Source organism: Coffea arabica, chromosome 8e (assembly GCF_036785885.1).
Source record: "Coffea arabica cultivar ET-39 chromosome 8e, Coffea Arabica ET-39 HiFi, whole genome shotgun sequence".
Lineage (NCBI taxonomy): Eukaryota > Viridiplantae > Streptophyta > Magnoliopsida > Gentianales > Rubiaceae > Coffea > Coffea arabica.
In genome coordinates this window covers 49550199-49567731 of record NC_092324.1, presented here as the reverse complement: position 1 = coordinate 49567731, position 17533 = coordinate 49550199, and the positions used below count along the sequence as shown (strand labels likewise).

General features: G+C 35.2%; 4 protein-coding genes across 9 annotated transcripts; 3 read left to right on the top strand and 1 right to left on the bottom strand.

Annotated features, from left to right (window-relative positions):
- Positions 1 to 1189: 1189 nt before the first annotated feature.
- LOC140013016 (uncharacterized) lies at positions 1190 to 5708 on the top strand. Of its 6 annotated transcripts, none has more exons than XM_072061923.1 (6): positions 1190 to 1677; positions 1750 to 2108; positions 2299 to 2487; positions 2713 to 3727; positions 3862 to 4766; positions 5460 to 5708. In XM_072061923.1, the coding sequence occupies exons 2-5, from the start codon at positions 1851 to 1853 to the stop codon at positions 4713 to 4715; spliced, it is 2316 nt and encodes a 771-aa protein (XP_071918024.1). In that variant the 5' UTR covers positions 1190 to 1677; positions 1750 to 1850; the 3' UTR covers positions 4716 to 4766; positions 5460 to 5708. The 6 variants fall into 6 exon arrangements, with proteins under 6 accessions (XP_071918024.1, XP_071918026.1, XP_071918023.1 ...); XM_072061922.1 differs by having other exon boundaries at positions 1191 to 1677; positions 1850 to 2108; XM_072061921.1 differs by adding an exon at positions 4978 to 5012 and having other exon boundaries at positions 1191 to 2108.
- Positions 4718 to 8373, top strand: LOC113704979 (uncharacterized). Its single transcript, XM_072061926.1, has 3 exons — positions 4718 to 5592; positions 5926 to 6873; positions 7826 to 8373. Exons 1-3 carry the CDS (start codon positions 4980 to 4982, stop codon positions 7828 to 7830), a joined length of 1566 nt encoding a protein of 521 aa, XP_071918027.1. The 5' UTR covers positions 4718 to 4979; the 3' UTR covers positions 7831 to 8373.
- A 3750-nt stretch (positions 8374 to 12123) lies between these two features.
- On the top strand, positions 12124 to 14957 carry LOC140012864 (replication protein A 70 kDa DNA-binding subunit B-like). The gene is made up of 8 exons (XM_072061232.1): positions 12124 to 12334; positions 12576 to 12729; positions 12824 to 13097; positions 13175 to 13271; positions 13350 to 13474; positions 13565 to 13844; positions 13923 to 14089; positions 14183 to 14957. Exons 1-6 carry the CDS (start codon positions 12159 to 12161, stop codon positions 13645 to 13647), a joined length of 909 nt encoding a protein of 302 aa, XP_071917333.1. The 5' UTR covers positions 12124 to 12158; the 3' UTR covers positions 13648 to 13844; positions 13923 to 14089; positions 14183 to 14957.
- A 421-nt stretch (positions 14958 to 15378) lies between these two features.
- LOC113704978 (replication protein A 70 kDa DNA-binding subunit B-like) lies at positions 15379 to 16571 on the bottom strand. The gene is made up of 5 exons (XM_027226842.2): positions 16358 to 16571; positions 15996 to 16272; positions 15802 to 15898; positions 15580 to 15704; positions 15379 to 15491 (listed from the first exon to the last, which is right to left on the bottom strand). Exons 1-5 carry the CDS (start codon positions 16502 to 16504, stop codon positions 15379 to 15381), a joined length of 759 nt encoding a protein of 252 aa, XP_027082643.1. The 5' UTR covers positions 16505 to 16571.
- Between the last annotated feature and the right edge of the window lie 962 nt (positions 16572 to 17533).

The following is a 17533-nucleotide window of genomic DNA, read 5'->3' as shown; positions in this document are numbered from 1 at the left end:
TAGTAGTAGCTTTTGACTGAATGATTCCCAAAAGTTGAACAGCAGTAAAAAAAAATAAAAATGAAGTCCAACATTGTTATCACAATTAACCAAAATCGGTTAAGGTGTCATGGACTAAAAATGGTTTCTAATCCTACTATTTTTTAAAACATACAATTATAAAGATATATTAGTCTATATATCCATATTACTCTATATAATTATTACAAATTTTTAGTGCCCTTGTTTTTATTCTTATTTTTCGTTCTATAGAAAAGAATAAGTAATATGTTATTTACTAATAGTCCGGGCATCCAATAACAATTGCAGGATAACCGCTTGACAAAAAAACATTGTTCATGGGGCAACTCTCGCTTTTATATTGTTAGATAAATATCCATATTTAATGTATATATATAATTATTATAAAATGTTTCCTAATGGCTCTAAATTTAATGTGTATATATTCATTTTTCCTAATGGCTCTAAATTACTCTAAATTGAAAAGCAATGTTGTATGCTATTTTTTTATTATTCTTTTAGTCAAACATGCAACATTAATTACATTGTTTCTTACATTAAAAAAATTAAAGTATTGTAAATTTCAAAAACAATGTAATAATACATGGCTCTTAATGTGGATTAATGATCTAATATTAGTGAGTGACATTATACAAAAATATGAAAGAAAAACAATTCTTGTGATTATATTGATTAAATGTTTTAATTTGTGCAAAAAAAAAAAAAGAAATAGGCCCATATTTATGGAACTTAGTGAGTAATAGAGATATACATAAATATTAATGAGTATCTTTATAATTACCTCACCCAAACCACATAATTTATACAAATCATACCACACAAAATGTTGACACTGCATTGTCTCAATTATAGGACTTTATTAACCATTATATTACAAAATATCCTTCATACTTCACAAACTATTAACACTATATTCACCCAACCAATTTACCGCACTATTATTTTATAATTCAAGCCAAACTTATACCACCTATATAATTCTTTATACTATAACAAATATACAATAACTAAAACTTGTGCAACTTAACACGGGAAATATTCGCCCTCCTGCGCAACGCGCAGGCCGTGCCAACTAGTATATATATCTTACATATATAAAGCGTGGATAGGCTTGTGAACAGTGAAAAATGAGCCGGTTATCGCGTGATTCTTGTGGCTTTGAGGGGCTCTTTGGTCTTTTCCCATTTAGTGGCAATGCTTTTATCCGCTGGCTCTCTTGCATTGTAGCTTTGCTGGCCATTTTGCTTTTGTCTGCTGACTCTCCTCAATTGTAGCTTTGCTTTGTCCGCGTGGCTCTCCATTTTGATAGTCAGCAATTACTATTAGTTAGTGGGCGGTTGGTTTGGTCTTTTGCTGATGGGTGGCAGTGCATTTTGCTTTTGTCTGCTGGCTCTCTTGCATTGTAGCTTTGCTGGGCATTTTGCTTTTGTCTGCTGACTCTCCTCAATTGTAGCTTTGCTTTGTCCATGTGGCTCTCCATTTTGATAGTCAGCAATTACTATTAGTTAGTGGGCGGTTGGTCGGTCAGCTATATCCTTTTTTTTCTCCTAGCTTTTTTTCTTCTTCTTAGGTTCTGTTCTTCTTCTTAGTTTTGTTTAGCAGCTTAAGAAATGCCGTGGAAAGTTTTCTAAAGTTTCCTATTGACGCTTTATATATGTAAGATTTCATCTCACGTGTATGTTTGGTTTCCCAATCTCTTGTGTAATTACAGTTGCTTTGGCTCCCCAGGCTTCGCTGGAAATTCATTTTTGTTGCTGTGGTTCTTTTGTATGGTTCATTTTAGACGTTTGTTTGGTTTCCGCTTCAGCTGTGTATAATATGCTTTCAGAATGGGTCGAAATAGAGTATATGGAAGTTTGGAAGAGGCTCGTGCTGAGAAAAATCGAAGGAGCCGCGAGCAACGTGCTGCTGCTCGGCGTGAGACAAAGAATGATGCGCCATTAGGAGTGTGTACATTAGCTGTCACAGCTTTTAATATACATGACTCAAATGCTGTGAATCAGCCAAATATGGGTGTCATTGAATCTTCATTGGGTTCAGGCTCAATATTGCCATTTGCAGAGAACAATGCAGAGCACCTTCAAGCTGTATGTCTGTGCTTATTTTGAGCATGTCTCATGCAATATAAATTGTTGTTTAAATTTTTTGGAATAAATGTTAAATTATTTATGTTAACAGTGGTTTCGCCTAAGCATGCACTTTGGTAAAACAAACGAGTTTGACTTAGTTAAGCATACTAAACTCACAATCTTTAACTATGCTTTGGGTGTTTTAAAGGAAAATCAAGGAGATGTATCTAGGTCTACTGGTAATGGTGCTCGCGAGGTTCCGACAACTAATTCAGATGCCGGTGAATCATCTTTGCATAGGCGACGTCAACGTACAAGACGTTCTATGACTAATCCATTGAACACAATAATTACAGAGCCTGCAGTATTGCTCAGTAATGCAGAGCAATTTCCAACCGTATGTTTGTGCTTATTTTGAGCATCTTTCATGCAATAAGATTGTTGTTTAGACCCCTTGCAATAAATGTTAGACTACTTATATTACCGGTGGTTTTATCTAAGCATGTACTACGGCTAGACTAACCAGTGGGTGAGATATTAATTTTTGTCTATTATAAGTCAGATTGGCTGATTTAGGCACACTGAATTCATCGTCCTTAAGTATGCTTTGGCTGGTTTGCAGGAAAATGAAGAAAATGTCTGTGCGTCTATTGCTGATGGTGCTAACGAGGTTTCATCAACTAATTTAGATGTTGGTGAACCATCATTGCGTAGGCAACGTCGGTCTAGAAAACCAGCTATAACTGATCCATTAGCTACAATAGCTACAGAACCTGCTGTATTGCCTGATGTTCCAAGTTGTCCGTATTGTCATGCAAAACGATTTCATCAGGAACCGCCTGGTTTTTGCTGTGCCTCCGGTGAGGTACAACTATTATCTACTGAGATGCCGAGAGAACTTATGCTATTATATATAGAAGACTCTGATGAGGCTGCTGAGTTTCGCAGATGTGTTAGAAGCTATAATAACATGTTTGCATTCACTTCGATTGGTATCCATCCTGATAAATCTTTGGCTGCAAACTACAATGGAGTTTATACATTTCGAATCCAGGGACAAATGTATCATTATATTAATCCACTTATTCCAGAGAATGGTGAGAAGCCACGGAACTTGCAACTTTACTTTGTTGACACTGACCATGAAACAACGCAGCGGCTCTCAATCTCAAGTAGATTTCAAGAAACACTGGTGACTAAGCTTGAGAAAATCTTAAAGATTAATCCTTACTCTGCATTTTTCCGAGGATTACAAGATTTGCCAGGCATAGATGATTATAAGATTGTACTTGACACCACGCCTGCTGTAGATCAACGAGTTTTCAATAAACCTACTGTGTCGCAAGTAGGAGCTGTTTGGACCGAGAGCACAAATTCTGAACATGTCAACTCTAAACACATACAAATTTATGGAAAGAATGGTCAAACGCAGATTGTCAAGCATTATTTTGCTTGTCATGATTCGTTGCAATACCCTCTTATCTTTGCAAATGGAGAGCCAGGTTGGCATCCAGGGATTGAAAAAATCCGTCATCCAAATAAGAGCAACATTACATCAGTGACTTGTGAGGGAGAAACTATTATAGCTACAACTACAGCAACGATGGCAACTGATATCATTGATGCAGAAAATAGAGGTATTGCGAATAATCGTTTTTATATACCATCGTTAACCTATGACTATTATATTTCCTTATGATATATACTAATCTTACGTAATCTATTATCTTTATCAATAGATAATATAAGTATCATTATCTGTTTGTTTCAGCTATTAACCAAAGAAAAAGAAAGCGCAACACAGTTTCATGTCGTGAGTATTATTGCTACAAATTGCAGATCCGAGATGCTGACCGGTCAATGTTATTACATATAGGGAGATTACTACAGCAATATGTAGTCGATGTCTATGTCAAGATTGAGTCAATCAGATTAGATTTCCACAGAGGAAGAAGCAAACAGGCTCAACTTCGGACAGAGATTTATCAAGGCATAGTTGATAGTATTTCTAGCGGTGAATCATCATCATCAAGTATTGGTAAACGTATTTTTCTACCAGCTTCGTTCATTGGTGGCCCTCGAGATATGCGACGACGATATATGGATGCTATGTCTTTGGTTCAAAGATATGGAAAACCGGATATCTTTTTGACGATGACCTGCAACAAGAATTGGCCTGAGATTAAAAAAATGCTTTTGCCAACTGATAAAGTTGAGAATAGACCAGATTTAATATCTCGAGTTTTTCGTGCAAAGCTTCAACAACTGAAAGATGAACTTCTGAAAAAGAACATATTTGGAAAAGTAGCAGCTTATACATATGTGATTGAGTTCCAGAAAAGAGGTTTGCCTCATGCTCATTTCTTGATAATTCTGAAACAAGGATGGAAGATGTACTCTCCTGAATCATACGATCGCATAGTGTGTGCTGAGTTGCCAGATGCTAGGCAGCATCCTTATCTTTATGAACTCGTTGTCAAACATATGATGCATGGTCCTTGTGGTGCTATGAATCCAAGTTGCCCATGCATGAAACAACACATTGGATGCAAGGATAATTATCCTAAGGAGTTTACAGAAGCCACTCGCCACAGTCACAACTCCTACCCTGTTTATCGACGATGAGATTTTCAGCAATCAGTAACTGTTCGTGGACATCCTCTTGATAATCGATGGGTAATACCATACAATCCCTATTTACTGTCTAAATTTAATTGTCATATAAATGTAGAAATTTGTTCAACAATTCGAGCTATCAAATATATATATAAATACATCTATAAAGGCCATGATAAAATTCTATATCAGTTGACTAATACGGGGCCTAATGAAATTGTTGATGAAATAAAAAATTTTGTTTGTGCAAGATGGGTCTCTCCCCCTGAAGCAATGTGGAGAATCTATGCATTTGACTTAAATGAGGTACATCCATCAGTAATTTCTTTGCAACTTCATTTGGAGAATAAGCAATCAGTTACATTTGATGAAAACCAATCGTTGCAAAATGTAATCAGCAATCCATGTTCCTCACAGACAATGCTTACAGAATTCTTTAGCATGAATTGTTATGATGAATACGCCAAGCATTTGAATTGTTTATATATAGAGTTTCCTGAGTATTTTACTTGGAATGCACAATCAAAATATTGGAGTAGACGAAAAAGAGGAGAAATTATTGGTCGTATTTTAACTGCTCGCCCTACTGAAGGGGAGCGATACTATCTCAGAATGTTGTTAATGGATGTTAGGAAGCCTACTTCTTTCCAATATCTAAAGGTTGTCAATGGATACGTATGTCAAACATTTAAAGAAGCTGCAAATTTACTTGGCCTATTGCATTCTGACAATGCTGCTGAACTTTGCTTACAGGAAGCTTCTGCATACCAGATGCCAAGTTCTCTTCGACAATTATTCGCATCTATATTAGCTTATTGTACTCCTACAAATCCACGAGAGTTATGGTTGAAATATGAAGATTTCTTATCTGAAGATATTCGACATAGTACATCACTTGAACCACACTTTGTACAAATACGAGTGCTCCAATTAATTGATTCGTGTCTTCGATCCATGGGAAAAAATATTGCTGATTATAATTTAACTGATATTCAAGTTGAACAGCTTTCGCAAGATTTAAGCACTAAGGAAATTGATGTTGAAAGAAGCATAGTAGTATCTGACGAAGATCTTCGTGCATTGCATCAGTTAAACTTGGACCAGAAATCAGCATTTGACAAGATTATGCATGCCATTGACAATAATATCTCATGTGCATTTTTCTTAGATGGTCCAGGTGGAACTGGAAAAACTTTCTTATACAGAGCTCTCCTTGCAGCAATACGATCAAAAGGATGCATAGCACTAGCAACTGCAACATCTGGAGTTGCAGCTTCAATTTTACCTGGTGGCCGTACAGCACATTCGAGGTTTAAAATCCCATTACAAGATAGTGATACAGCAATTTGCAATATTGGAAAGCAAAGTGCTATTGCTAAGTTAATAAGAGATGCAAAAGTAATTATTTGGGATGAAGCAAGCATGGCAAAGCGTAGCTCAATAGAAAAATTTGATGAATCATTAAAAGATATCATGAATAAAGATGCCATATTTGGTGGTAAGATCATTGTTTTTGGTGGTGATTTCCGACAAACATTACCAGTGATCACCAAAGGGTGTAAAGAAGAAATTGTCAATGCTAGCTTAGTAAAGTCTCCTATTTGGCCGTACCTCATAAAACTAAAACTATCACAAAATATGCGAGCTCAGTTAGATCCTCATTTCTCTGATTACCTTCTTCGAATTGGCAACGGTACTGAAGCAACAAATAAAAATGATGAGGTGCGTATACCTGAAGGAATGAATCTGGTATTTGTCGATGACGATTCATCAGTTGATGCGTTGATTGCTGCAGTATTTCCAGATTTATGTGCTTTTGCTCATTGTCCAGATTCTATTGTTAACCATGCAATTTTAATGACAAGAAATGATTTTGTATTTGAAATTAATAACAAAATCATTGCTAAATTTCCAGGTACAGAACAGGTATATCTAAGCCATGATGAAATCCTTGAGTCATGCCATCAATCAGAGACAGAAGATTTTTTGAATTCATTAACGCCTAAGAGCTTGCCTCTTCACAGGCTGATATTAAAAATTAATTGTCCTGTCATGTTGATTCGAAATATTAACCCTGCTGAAGGCCTATCTAATGGCACCCGACTCGTATGCAAAGAATTTGGAAACAACGTAATACACGCAGAGATTGCTTGTGGCTCTTTTAGAGGTAAGCATGTTTTCATTCCTCGAATTCCTTTGCAAAGTTCTGATGATGATTTCTGTTCAACCCCTTTTAAAAGAACACAGTTCCCTCTAAGGCTTTGTTTTGCAATGACGATTAATAAAGCACAAGGACAAACATTGGATTATGTTGGTCTATATCTAAAAGAACCTGTTTTCTCCCACGGCCAATTATATGTAGCATTATCACGTGGCAGAGCATCAAGTAATGTCAAAGTATTAATACGACCTCCAAATCTATTTTCCAAAATAACAAATCTTACAAAAAATGTAGTGTACAACCAGATCATATCTGCAGTCATGAATGATTAATGAGTTCCTGCCAGTGGTTCATGTTTACATACAATAAGGTATGTTGTCTAACTCTTTATGTAAATTTCGATTTCAGATTTATCTTATTTATACCTCCTCACTGCTTTCTTTTTTAAGATTTGGAATTTCCAAGTTTCATGCATGAATGAAGAATATATTCTATGCTAAACCCAAAACCAGGAACTTCAGCAAATGTCTGGCCCTGTACTTTGAATACTAGGTTGACGTAGTTTTTTCCCCTACTTATCTTTCTCAATTTGATTGTTATTCCTTTTTGACGTAAAGTTTTTTTTTTTGGATTTTCGAATGTGGGTTTTCTTTCATTTTACACAACCAAGTATGAATTGATTGAAATTATATGAAAGTTTAAATTTTACCATGCCAGGCAGTGTTGCACATAGAAATTTATTAGTTTGTTTAAGAGAATATTGATTCTTGGACTCCAGAAAAAATTGAATCAATTTTAAAGATTTGATTATTGGTCTTGATAGCAACTCAATTGGTAAGTTGTTTGGACAACTCTGTATTCGATTGTCTGATGGGTCTCTGTTTGAGTGTAGCTTGGTTTGTTAACTTTGGAGATTGTATATGAGTATTGAAAGTTGATAACTCTGGACAAATTGCAGGTTAGTCGCCTGTTGGAGTTGATTGTTCACAGTCTTTACAGCCACAAAGAAGTTTTTCTTCGACAACTGGCAAACTCTTTCATCAAGTTGATTCTGATGTTAGAAAAGCATATTGCAACTGTTTAATTGATCTTTGTATCAAGATTGATGTCTTCGAGAAAGCTTGTGAACTGCTACACCTCGGCCTTAAACTTGAGATTTATACTGATATACAATCTAGAAGTCCAACCCAATGGTCTTTACATTTAAAGAGTCCCTTGAAAGTGAGGAGGAGCTGCCTTCACTGCTTGGGATCAGCACTGGTCATGGAAAACATAAATATTCAGAGAAAAGTCTAGCAGGTGTTTTTGAGTCACGTCTGAAGGAACTGAATACTCCATTCCACGAGATACCTGACAAGGCGGGGTGGTTTTTGACGACAAAGATTGCAGCCACATCATGGTCGGAGTCTAGAAGCACTCCTAAGATAGTTGCTGCTTAAAGGTTGTTCTTTGTCTAGCTTACATTTTCAATACTAGCTTTTAATTTTGATAAAAGATCTGGGAAAAGGATATAACCTATTTTGATTGTCTTTGTTTTTGTTAGTCTAAATCCCTCTCTAGATTAATTTTGTCATGGTAATGCCCAAAATGTAGTTGCTATCAAATGATTTTTCCAATTTCAATTGAGCTTATGGTGCAAGATTAAAGGATAACTACTCTTTAAGTATGCCTGGTAACATCTTATGGAAACAGCTTTAGAGGAAATCAAAATGGTGAGGGATTGACTTTGGACTTATGATAAATATTGCATTTAATAATTCATAAACATCTGCTAATTTTTTCACTAATAGGGATTTACCTAGGTAAATCAGGTGCTCAAATTCTTTGACTGATATTCATATCAGCATGAAACAAGTAACTGAAATTATTAAGTTATGTTTAAATTCCATATTCACTGAAGCCTCCAAAAAAGAGTTGATGTCACTCGGGTCTAAATTCCCAAATACCACATGTTTAGAATTTGCAAACTCATCTGCATGTTCTGTTTCTCTAACACATGGAAAAACCTCCTGAATCCTATCTACATTTAATTTCGCCCTATATCTTCATAGAGGTAGCATATGACTGACAATATGTTGTAAGAACAGGAGCCTGGATCAGTTTTCTCCTGTTCAAGAAATACTGGAATCCGGATGACCAAAGATGAACTTATAGATTCATTTTAAACTGAAATGCCTCTAAGCAAATGGCTTTAGCTGGTTGAAAGTTGCATCCTTTTCTATTCCTGCTGTTTTATAAGAATTCCTATGTTGAACTCTAGAGAAAGGATTTTAACCCCTATGTGAATTGCGAAGCCTTTATTGTGTTTAAGGTTTAGACATCGAGGGGCATGCTGCAGGGCTTCCAAAACATTCTGTAACATTCCAATTCCTCTCGTTTGGCAAGAATGGAAGACAATCAGAAAGAAAATTCACCAAATACAGAAGAAAAAAAAGGACAACCCAGCATAGTGTTGAAAAAGAAGTTGCTGCAATTTGGTTATGAAATTTCACTCCATTTTTTAGAAAGATGATGCTTTTGTTTTGAATTTAAACGTGATCTAAATGCCGAGTTACCTATTCAAAACCTTGCAACAAGTCATCTATATCCAGTTCACATCATTTCTAGAATATAAAAGAGGATGAGCAAATAAAGCAGACCACCAGAAGGTAGAGTAACTAAGGAAGGGACAGTTGAACAAGAAATGGCCAATTGGTACTGAGCTTTGTAAATTGTGACCTGAGTGCCCAATCCTTGTGGTAGTCCTGTGGAACCTAATCATTATTCAGTAACACTAGCTCAATCCAGAAAGCAAAAGACCTGAGCTAGAAATACTTCCTTTTGGATTGCAGGTTTTGATATAATTGTTAGAAAAAAGTAACACCATACTGTAGTATTCTATTGAAAAGTTAGTTCAGAGTTTTTTTGTCCTTGAATAAGTTTTTAGTCCAACTCTTGCTATTTTCTTTATCTATTTGCCTTGCAATGATTTACAATGCACTAAGAACGTTCATTGCTCCTGGTGACCTCAACACATGTAACACAAATGTGCTTACAATTTAGGCATACTTTGGCCCAGAGATATGTATTCTTGTCAAATTCTATCAGATATCAATGAATCAAGTAGTTAAGAATCAGGACTCCTGAGAAGCATAGACGGAACTATTTAACTTTCAAAAAAAAAAAAGAAACTAGAACATTATATTGCTGTATGAATCTTTATACAACTCTGATCTCGATTTTCAATAAATGAAAATGACTGTCAATATACACGATGCTTATGGGTACAACATGTATCAACTGATTACAGAGATAACATATTGTTAAACTTGTAGTTCACGCAAATGATTAGCTTGAGATTTGCATAGAGCCAACCAGGATCCAGAATTTGGTGAAGAACTACTCACAGTTTGTTTCCTTCCCCATCTATATTTGGCTAGAGAAATCAAAAACTCCCTTTATCGACATCGATGCTACTTCCACCATATCTCCACTAATCAGGAGAAACTCATCAGGTTGACGGACACCAGGCCCCTAAAGCTATTCAATCATTAGGTTCATGATTGTAATTTGCCTGAATAATGTTAGACAACTGCAAAAGTATTGGCTAATATGGAACAATGTTCTTCTTCTTCAAACTAAGCATTTCATTAATAAGCAATAAAGCTAAGATCCACTAACATAATAATAGTTACTGCTTGAGTAAAAAAACATATCATCTGCAATCAAAGAGCTTAAAAGTAACATTTTTCAGTAGTGGATCTTCCATGAGTTAATGTACAATGTTAACGTAGTTCTTTGAACTTCATGAAACAAAGGAACAATAAGAAGCGGCTAATAGAGATGTTTTTAGATTCCAATATACACATGCCTGTGTAACTATATAGGCATTTTGCTGAAATTGCAAAAATATTAGACATTCTGCATTAGTTTATTCTTCTTCACTTCCTAGATAAAGTGCAAACCAGATAAAAGCCTATTTTAGTGTCTAACCGCATTCTCTCATTGTTTAACAATAAAATGTAAAAGTAATAATTAAGACTATGATTTTATCTCCTCTTTTTCTTTTTATTCGGATATCAAATTATCTTCTTTTAAAAGGTCTCGTAATCAGTCCTGCTCTAGCAGTCAACACAGAGCTGGACCATCAGATTTGCAATCTTTCTCTCAATCATTAAAATCACGGTTTAGTGCAATATCAATGAAGTAGAACAGAACTTTGCTATGTGCTAGCGACAACTACTAATTAGTTTCATAACAATCTTTTAACTGATCTTTGCTAAATTCATTGTTAAAGGTACAGAATGTCTATTACCAAGAGCACAAGAGGTTGGAAAGAGAGATTGTTCTCGAGAAACAATACGACACAGAACCTTAGCGCTAAAGGTAGAAGACAAAATGATCCAGGTATTGCTACTATGACGAAACTGATCAGTCATCTGCAAACCAAAGATAGTAGAAAAAATACTATAGCTTCTGTATCAAATAGTGAAGAATATAGCCCAACTCCTTATCTAGCTAACCAACACCAACATGTCAATATATCAGCTAATCTGTCTTCATCTGAGGATGGTATTCAAGCTCCATGGACTGCAAATTCTACTTCAAATTAAATGTTAATTGAGAAAACTATCTACCGTTGCGCTTCATCTATGTGGCCTTTAATGAGTAAATAAAATGCAGACCAGATGTAAGCTTGTTTTAGTGTCTTATCTCGTTCTCTCATTGTTTTACAATATTAAAAGTAAATAACTACAGAACTCACAAAATTACAAAAGAAATATTCAGTGACTTGGCGTTTGATCTGATATTAATAATAACTATGCTAATGCATTGCTTTAACTGCAGAAACATAAAACTCAAAATCACAAAATAGATACTTTAAAAACGAAAACCTTTCTGATGCATTCCACTTCTCTTACATTAAGTATCATGTTAATTATTCAGTTTTGCTTAGATAAACAACGCACTGGCAAAGATACTTTTACACAGCTAATTCACTTATTCCAAAACGCAAGGAAAAAACTTAATTCATCACATAGCAACATACCAGTTTATCAACTCAGAAACTTCAACAATATATCAGAGTTAAACACCTGTGTCTTCTATAATGCTACCTGTATGATGAAAGCCATATCCAGATGTCCTTTGTAATGTGTCATGCTTCTTTCTAATTTTACTGCATGCCACGCGTAAAAACTAATTGCTAGGTGTAACATGTAATCTCTATTTGGTATGCATGGTTTCAATGATTACACCGTTTCTCTGGCACCTTCTAATCACATGCAATCACATGCTGTCTCCCATTCACAATGTATCAGACCAAATCCATACCAGTTTTAAGTTACTATCGCGTATCACTCACTCGACTACTCTTACTCATTGTATATATAAATCAATTCTATTTCAATAGATACATCTTATTAACTCGCAGAGACTATCAAACTGCTTCTTGTGCTTTTGAATCTTTGCTCTTCGATCTATCCAGGTAACTTCACTCTTAGCTATCTTTACAGTGCATCCAAAAAAACTGTTCTAAGTAAAACTAAGTCCTTTGCATGCATCTTACATAAGATCTTTTCTCTGTTAATCAAATACTTGATATATTTCGTTGCCCTTGTTTCATACACTGATATATAGAAGCATTTAACATCTTCAATTTATATAAATACTTTAGACAGAAGCTTCTTACTTATTACTTAATTTTACTTTGCTTCCTGTGTTTTCAGTATCGACATGGAAAAAAAATGCGTTCTAATACCAGAGTTGACAGATACAAATTCCAATTGGTTTGCTAAGCTCATCGTGATAGAAAAGAGCGCAATTCGTTATAGCAAAGAAGATGGAAGGCCATACCAGAAATTAGTGTTTGCTGATGCTATGGTAAGGAATATCAAATCAAGTAAATTATCTTTCATTCGGCATAAGCATTTATACATACAATCACTCATTACATATCTTCAATTTTTAAATGCAGAGAAACACCATCCAAGCAACTATTTTCGAAAGAGACATTCAAGATATCGAGCCAATTCTTCAGCTTTATTCCACCTACTACATCGGCAATGCTTGGATCACAAAAATAAGCATCCCATTTTATCTTGCATCTTCACCATATCAGATGACAATCTCTAAAAGAACATTTATTCAAGCTGTTTCAGCACAGGATGCACTGCCCTCTGATTATTGCTATGAACTAACATCCTTTACACAGCTGCATAATTACATTGGCGATTATTCAGCAAGAATAAGTATAACCTTTGTCTAACGTGTTACACTGCCTTTTAAAAAACATCCAGTCTAAATACAGTTTATCTCTGATGCACAGATATCCTCTGTGCTGTCGTGCATGCACTGCCTCCTCGCTTAGTGCCAAGAGGAAAACGATATGTGCCAATCCAAGAATTTGCTGTTGTCAATGAAGAGTACTTACCAATACTAACTGAAAATTATTCTTTACTATATGTGATCAATTCATAATATTTACAGCTTTATATATACAGAAAACAACCGATGACTTTTACAATGTGGGAAGAATTCTTATCTGTGGAAGGATCGCAGTTAAAAGCCATGGTACCTCAGCAGCCTATCATCTTATTGGCTAGACCAAAAGTGAACTCCTATCACAGTAAGCATATTATCTTCGAAAAAAACTTGCAATTACATGCAGTTATCACACGTGTTTATAATCTACATTATTATTTACATTTACTTGCAGCAATTTCTTTGGGAACCCAGGCAACCACTATCATATTGTTCAATCCAGAAATCCCCCAAGCTACAGCTCTGAGAAACTGGTAATTCCATTACTTTAAATTACATACTACTCACATGAACAAAATTCATAAGCTCAGCTTGTATACAGGATGAAGAAAAATAGCTGCTACATACAAACAATAATCAAGGAAAGGCTATATGAAAAAACAAATCAAATTATCCATCCACCAACTGCTGCACAACTACGAGAAATAGCAACAATTCCCACGATGGCTGAACATGTAAGTGTCAATCATTCTATTATTAATCATTTCCAGATAAAATCGCCATTATCTAACATATATGGTATGAAACCACAGACCAGGCCATTTTGGATAAAAGCTCAGATTCGTATCTCAATAACAAACACGCGCTTTTACTACTTGAGTTGTCCAAAGCCTGATTGCTCAAAACCAACAGGAGCTGATATTGATACAGAATTCAAATGTTTTTACTGCCATATCACTTACCAAAAACCATTACCCAGGTTCGCATTTAATATCTGTGCTTTATCAATTACAATTGAATTTTCTTAGTATTCTAATATTAAGCTTAACTTAACAATTTGGTGCAATGACAGGCTTCGTTTTGAAATTCAGCTCTTTGACGGCACAAGCATTTTATCAGCATTAATTGAAGACAAATATGCAGAGTCTCTTCTTCAAATGCCGGCCGAACAAATCATCAATATGCAAAAGATACATGAGCATATCAACATCCAACAAATCAATAATAACTTACAAGATACCCACTTCTATGTCCAGTTACGAAATACTATTCGACCATCAGATATACTTCAGTCCGCACGATACAGTGTTGTTGCTTATCTAGCAATCCCTCCTACCTCAAACACTACTCATCTAACTCCTGATAACACTAATCCTCAGATTGCAACTGCGACCAACTTGGCCAGCCCAAGCACATCCCAAAAACCTACACATCAGCCACCAATCGATACCATTAACGATGAACAAATTGCCTCAACTAAGCAAGAAGCAATACGAAAATACCCCTCTGAGGCAGCTGAGGAAGCCAGCAACAAACGTGCAAAGCCATAAAGACCTCAGCACCTTTTAAATATCTCACCCAACACCACTTCTATCATTTTTTCTCAGCCTTGCCATTTGACCCATCACACCTTCTATCATTTTTGCTCAACCCTACTATCGACACTGTATATATAACCAGTCACAGCAGCATTGCATATGACTAATGTATGACCTGCTTCGACGTCTTTTGTATCTAAGACATAGTATGTACATATAAAAGCACTTAGTTTAGCAGAACCACTTTTGAAAATATCTTACTCTTGTAAATAAAATATATATAAGATATAACTACTTATTCTATTCCTACTCAAATTCGCACATACACTGCCTAGATTTTGATTCCTTATTCTGTACTTTGATTTCTTATTCTTATACGCAGTCATACCACACCAGCATAATTCAGTTATAGCCACATAAACGTTAAGCAAACTACCACAAGAAAATGTCTAAAATTTCCTTATAAAAACAATCAAATAGTTCGCTGAAAACTATTTCTTAGAAAAGCAAACTTATCTTCAACAATACCAAAACTACAACTATACACAAAGCACTCTTAGATACTACAAATTATAATACTAACACCAAAACCCTGGCTATGTCAAAACTACTCTTCAATACTAGCAATTATAACACCAACACGAATGAAATAACCATAATAACATGACACACCAAAACTACGGATCAGCCTAAACCACAGGCAATGCCAAAGATACTTGATTTTTGTTGCTCAAAAGCCAGCATCGCCAACAAATGTATCATACCAATGCCTTAGCTGATGAGCCACAAACAAATTAGGATTATACATAATAATTGTAATTGCCTGAGTTCCGATAGAAAGACCTGCAAAGGAAAAAAAAAAACCTACATTAACAAAATTTTAAACATAACCATAAATAAATAGTACAAAGCTAAAATCAAACCCATATACCATGAAGACGACTGATACGCGGACGACAAATCATAACAATTGGTTGCTCGCCAACGAGTTCAACTAAATGCATACCATCACTGTCAAAATAATCATCCCATACTGAAAACACTATTGGTATCCTCCTGCCAAAATTATATACACACTAAAATTAGACAAACGCATTTTTAAAAAATATAACTGTAACTATATTAATTGACCATACAAAAACTAATAACATACTCTTCATTCAAAATAATAAACTCTTGCAAACAAACATGTCTATCTCCAATGGCATAAAATGTTGCCGGACCAGCATAAACAACTACTCCAAGCAAAGCTATAACATCAAAATGACAAATTAGTGTATATTCGCATTAATAACACTTAAACTTACTAATACACCAAAACCAAAAAACCAAAAAAAGAACTTATACTTATTCTTGCATCTGGATTAGCTGTTAAAGAATCCAAATCGCAAAAACGAGTTAACTCATAGAAATTTTCAACCGATAGCACATGCTCAGGTGAAACGCGATTAATCACAGTATTATGTGATATAACAATCTCGTATGGAACCATCCCAATCTGCATTCGTTGACTACGCAAACGCTGTATAGTAGCATTTTGAATATAATATGTTCCATGCAACTCCAATGCACAGTCCATAGCATCCAGATCAGATAAATATGTCACTCCTTGAATTGTATCGCCCTGAAAAAGAAAAAAACAACTATTATCTATATCAACAAAACAAAAATGCAATAAAACTTACAAAACAAATCTAACAAACACTTACAGAAGCATCGGCAAAAACAACTCGGAAAAACATTCGGCTGCAATTCCGTACTCGCTGAAATCTACTCTTTTCTACAACAACTAATTTAGCAATCCATCCTCGAACTCGATCATTCAATGCAAGAACACTAACACACTGCGACTCCATTCAACTAAAAAAAGCGCACTTTGCAAATATAAATTGCTACCTAACAAACTAAAAATATATCACACATATACACTCTCAAAAAACAATGATCCATATATATAGTAGCAAGAAATTGGCCACGTACAAAGAAAAGCAACGCTACTTGGCAAACCTTTCCTGACACAATTAACGCATGAAAAACAGGTAGCAATCCTACTCATGTAAACTACAAACCAAACACTACAAACGCATGTAAACAACACCTGGCTAATGCCAGTACCAACCACCGCCACAACCAAACTTTCCTTTACCTGCTTTTCTTACCGACTGAACAATTCTTGGCTGCCTACTTCATATCATAGTTTTGCTAGAAATTCACTTCTGTTCACGTGGAGATCTTGAATGGAAACACTTTAGAGCAGTGGCGAAGCTAGGAATTAACTTTGGAGGAGGCGAGTCTATAGCAATGAAAGTAAAATATATTTACAAAAAAAATAATGTGAACATATATATCACAAGATTAGAAACTTGGGGGGGCAAAGTGAATTTTTTGATCAATTTTTAGGGGGGCAAAACATAATAATAAAAATTGTTTTACTTAGAAATTTTTTTTTAACAACTGGAGGGGGGGCGGTTGCCCCCCCTGGCCCCCCTTCCCTCCGCCCCTGCTTTAGAGGTCACCAATTTCCTTTCATTTTGGCAGTTCTTGTTTGAAAATATTCTATCGCATCTACCATTTTAGCAAATGATACGTTACCTATTTCTTCTATAAAGTTATCTTTTTATCCTATACTCCTATGCCTTACAATAGAAAATTACAAAATTTGAAAAAAATTGGCACCCGTATTGAAAACCTTGCAATGCCACTTCTGAGGTGCTTCCATCATTTTAGCACTCTTTTTACTTGTATTAAAACTTTTGATTCATAATGAAGATTATCACTAAATCTATTCATCAATATTTCCATTCCCCATGCACATACACAAACAATATATCTAACAAATCCTATTGTAGTAAATTAATTACTCTACAAAGCACCACCACAACCTA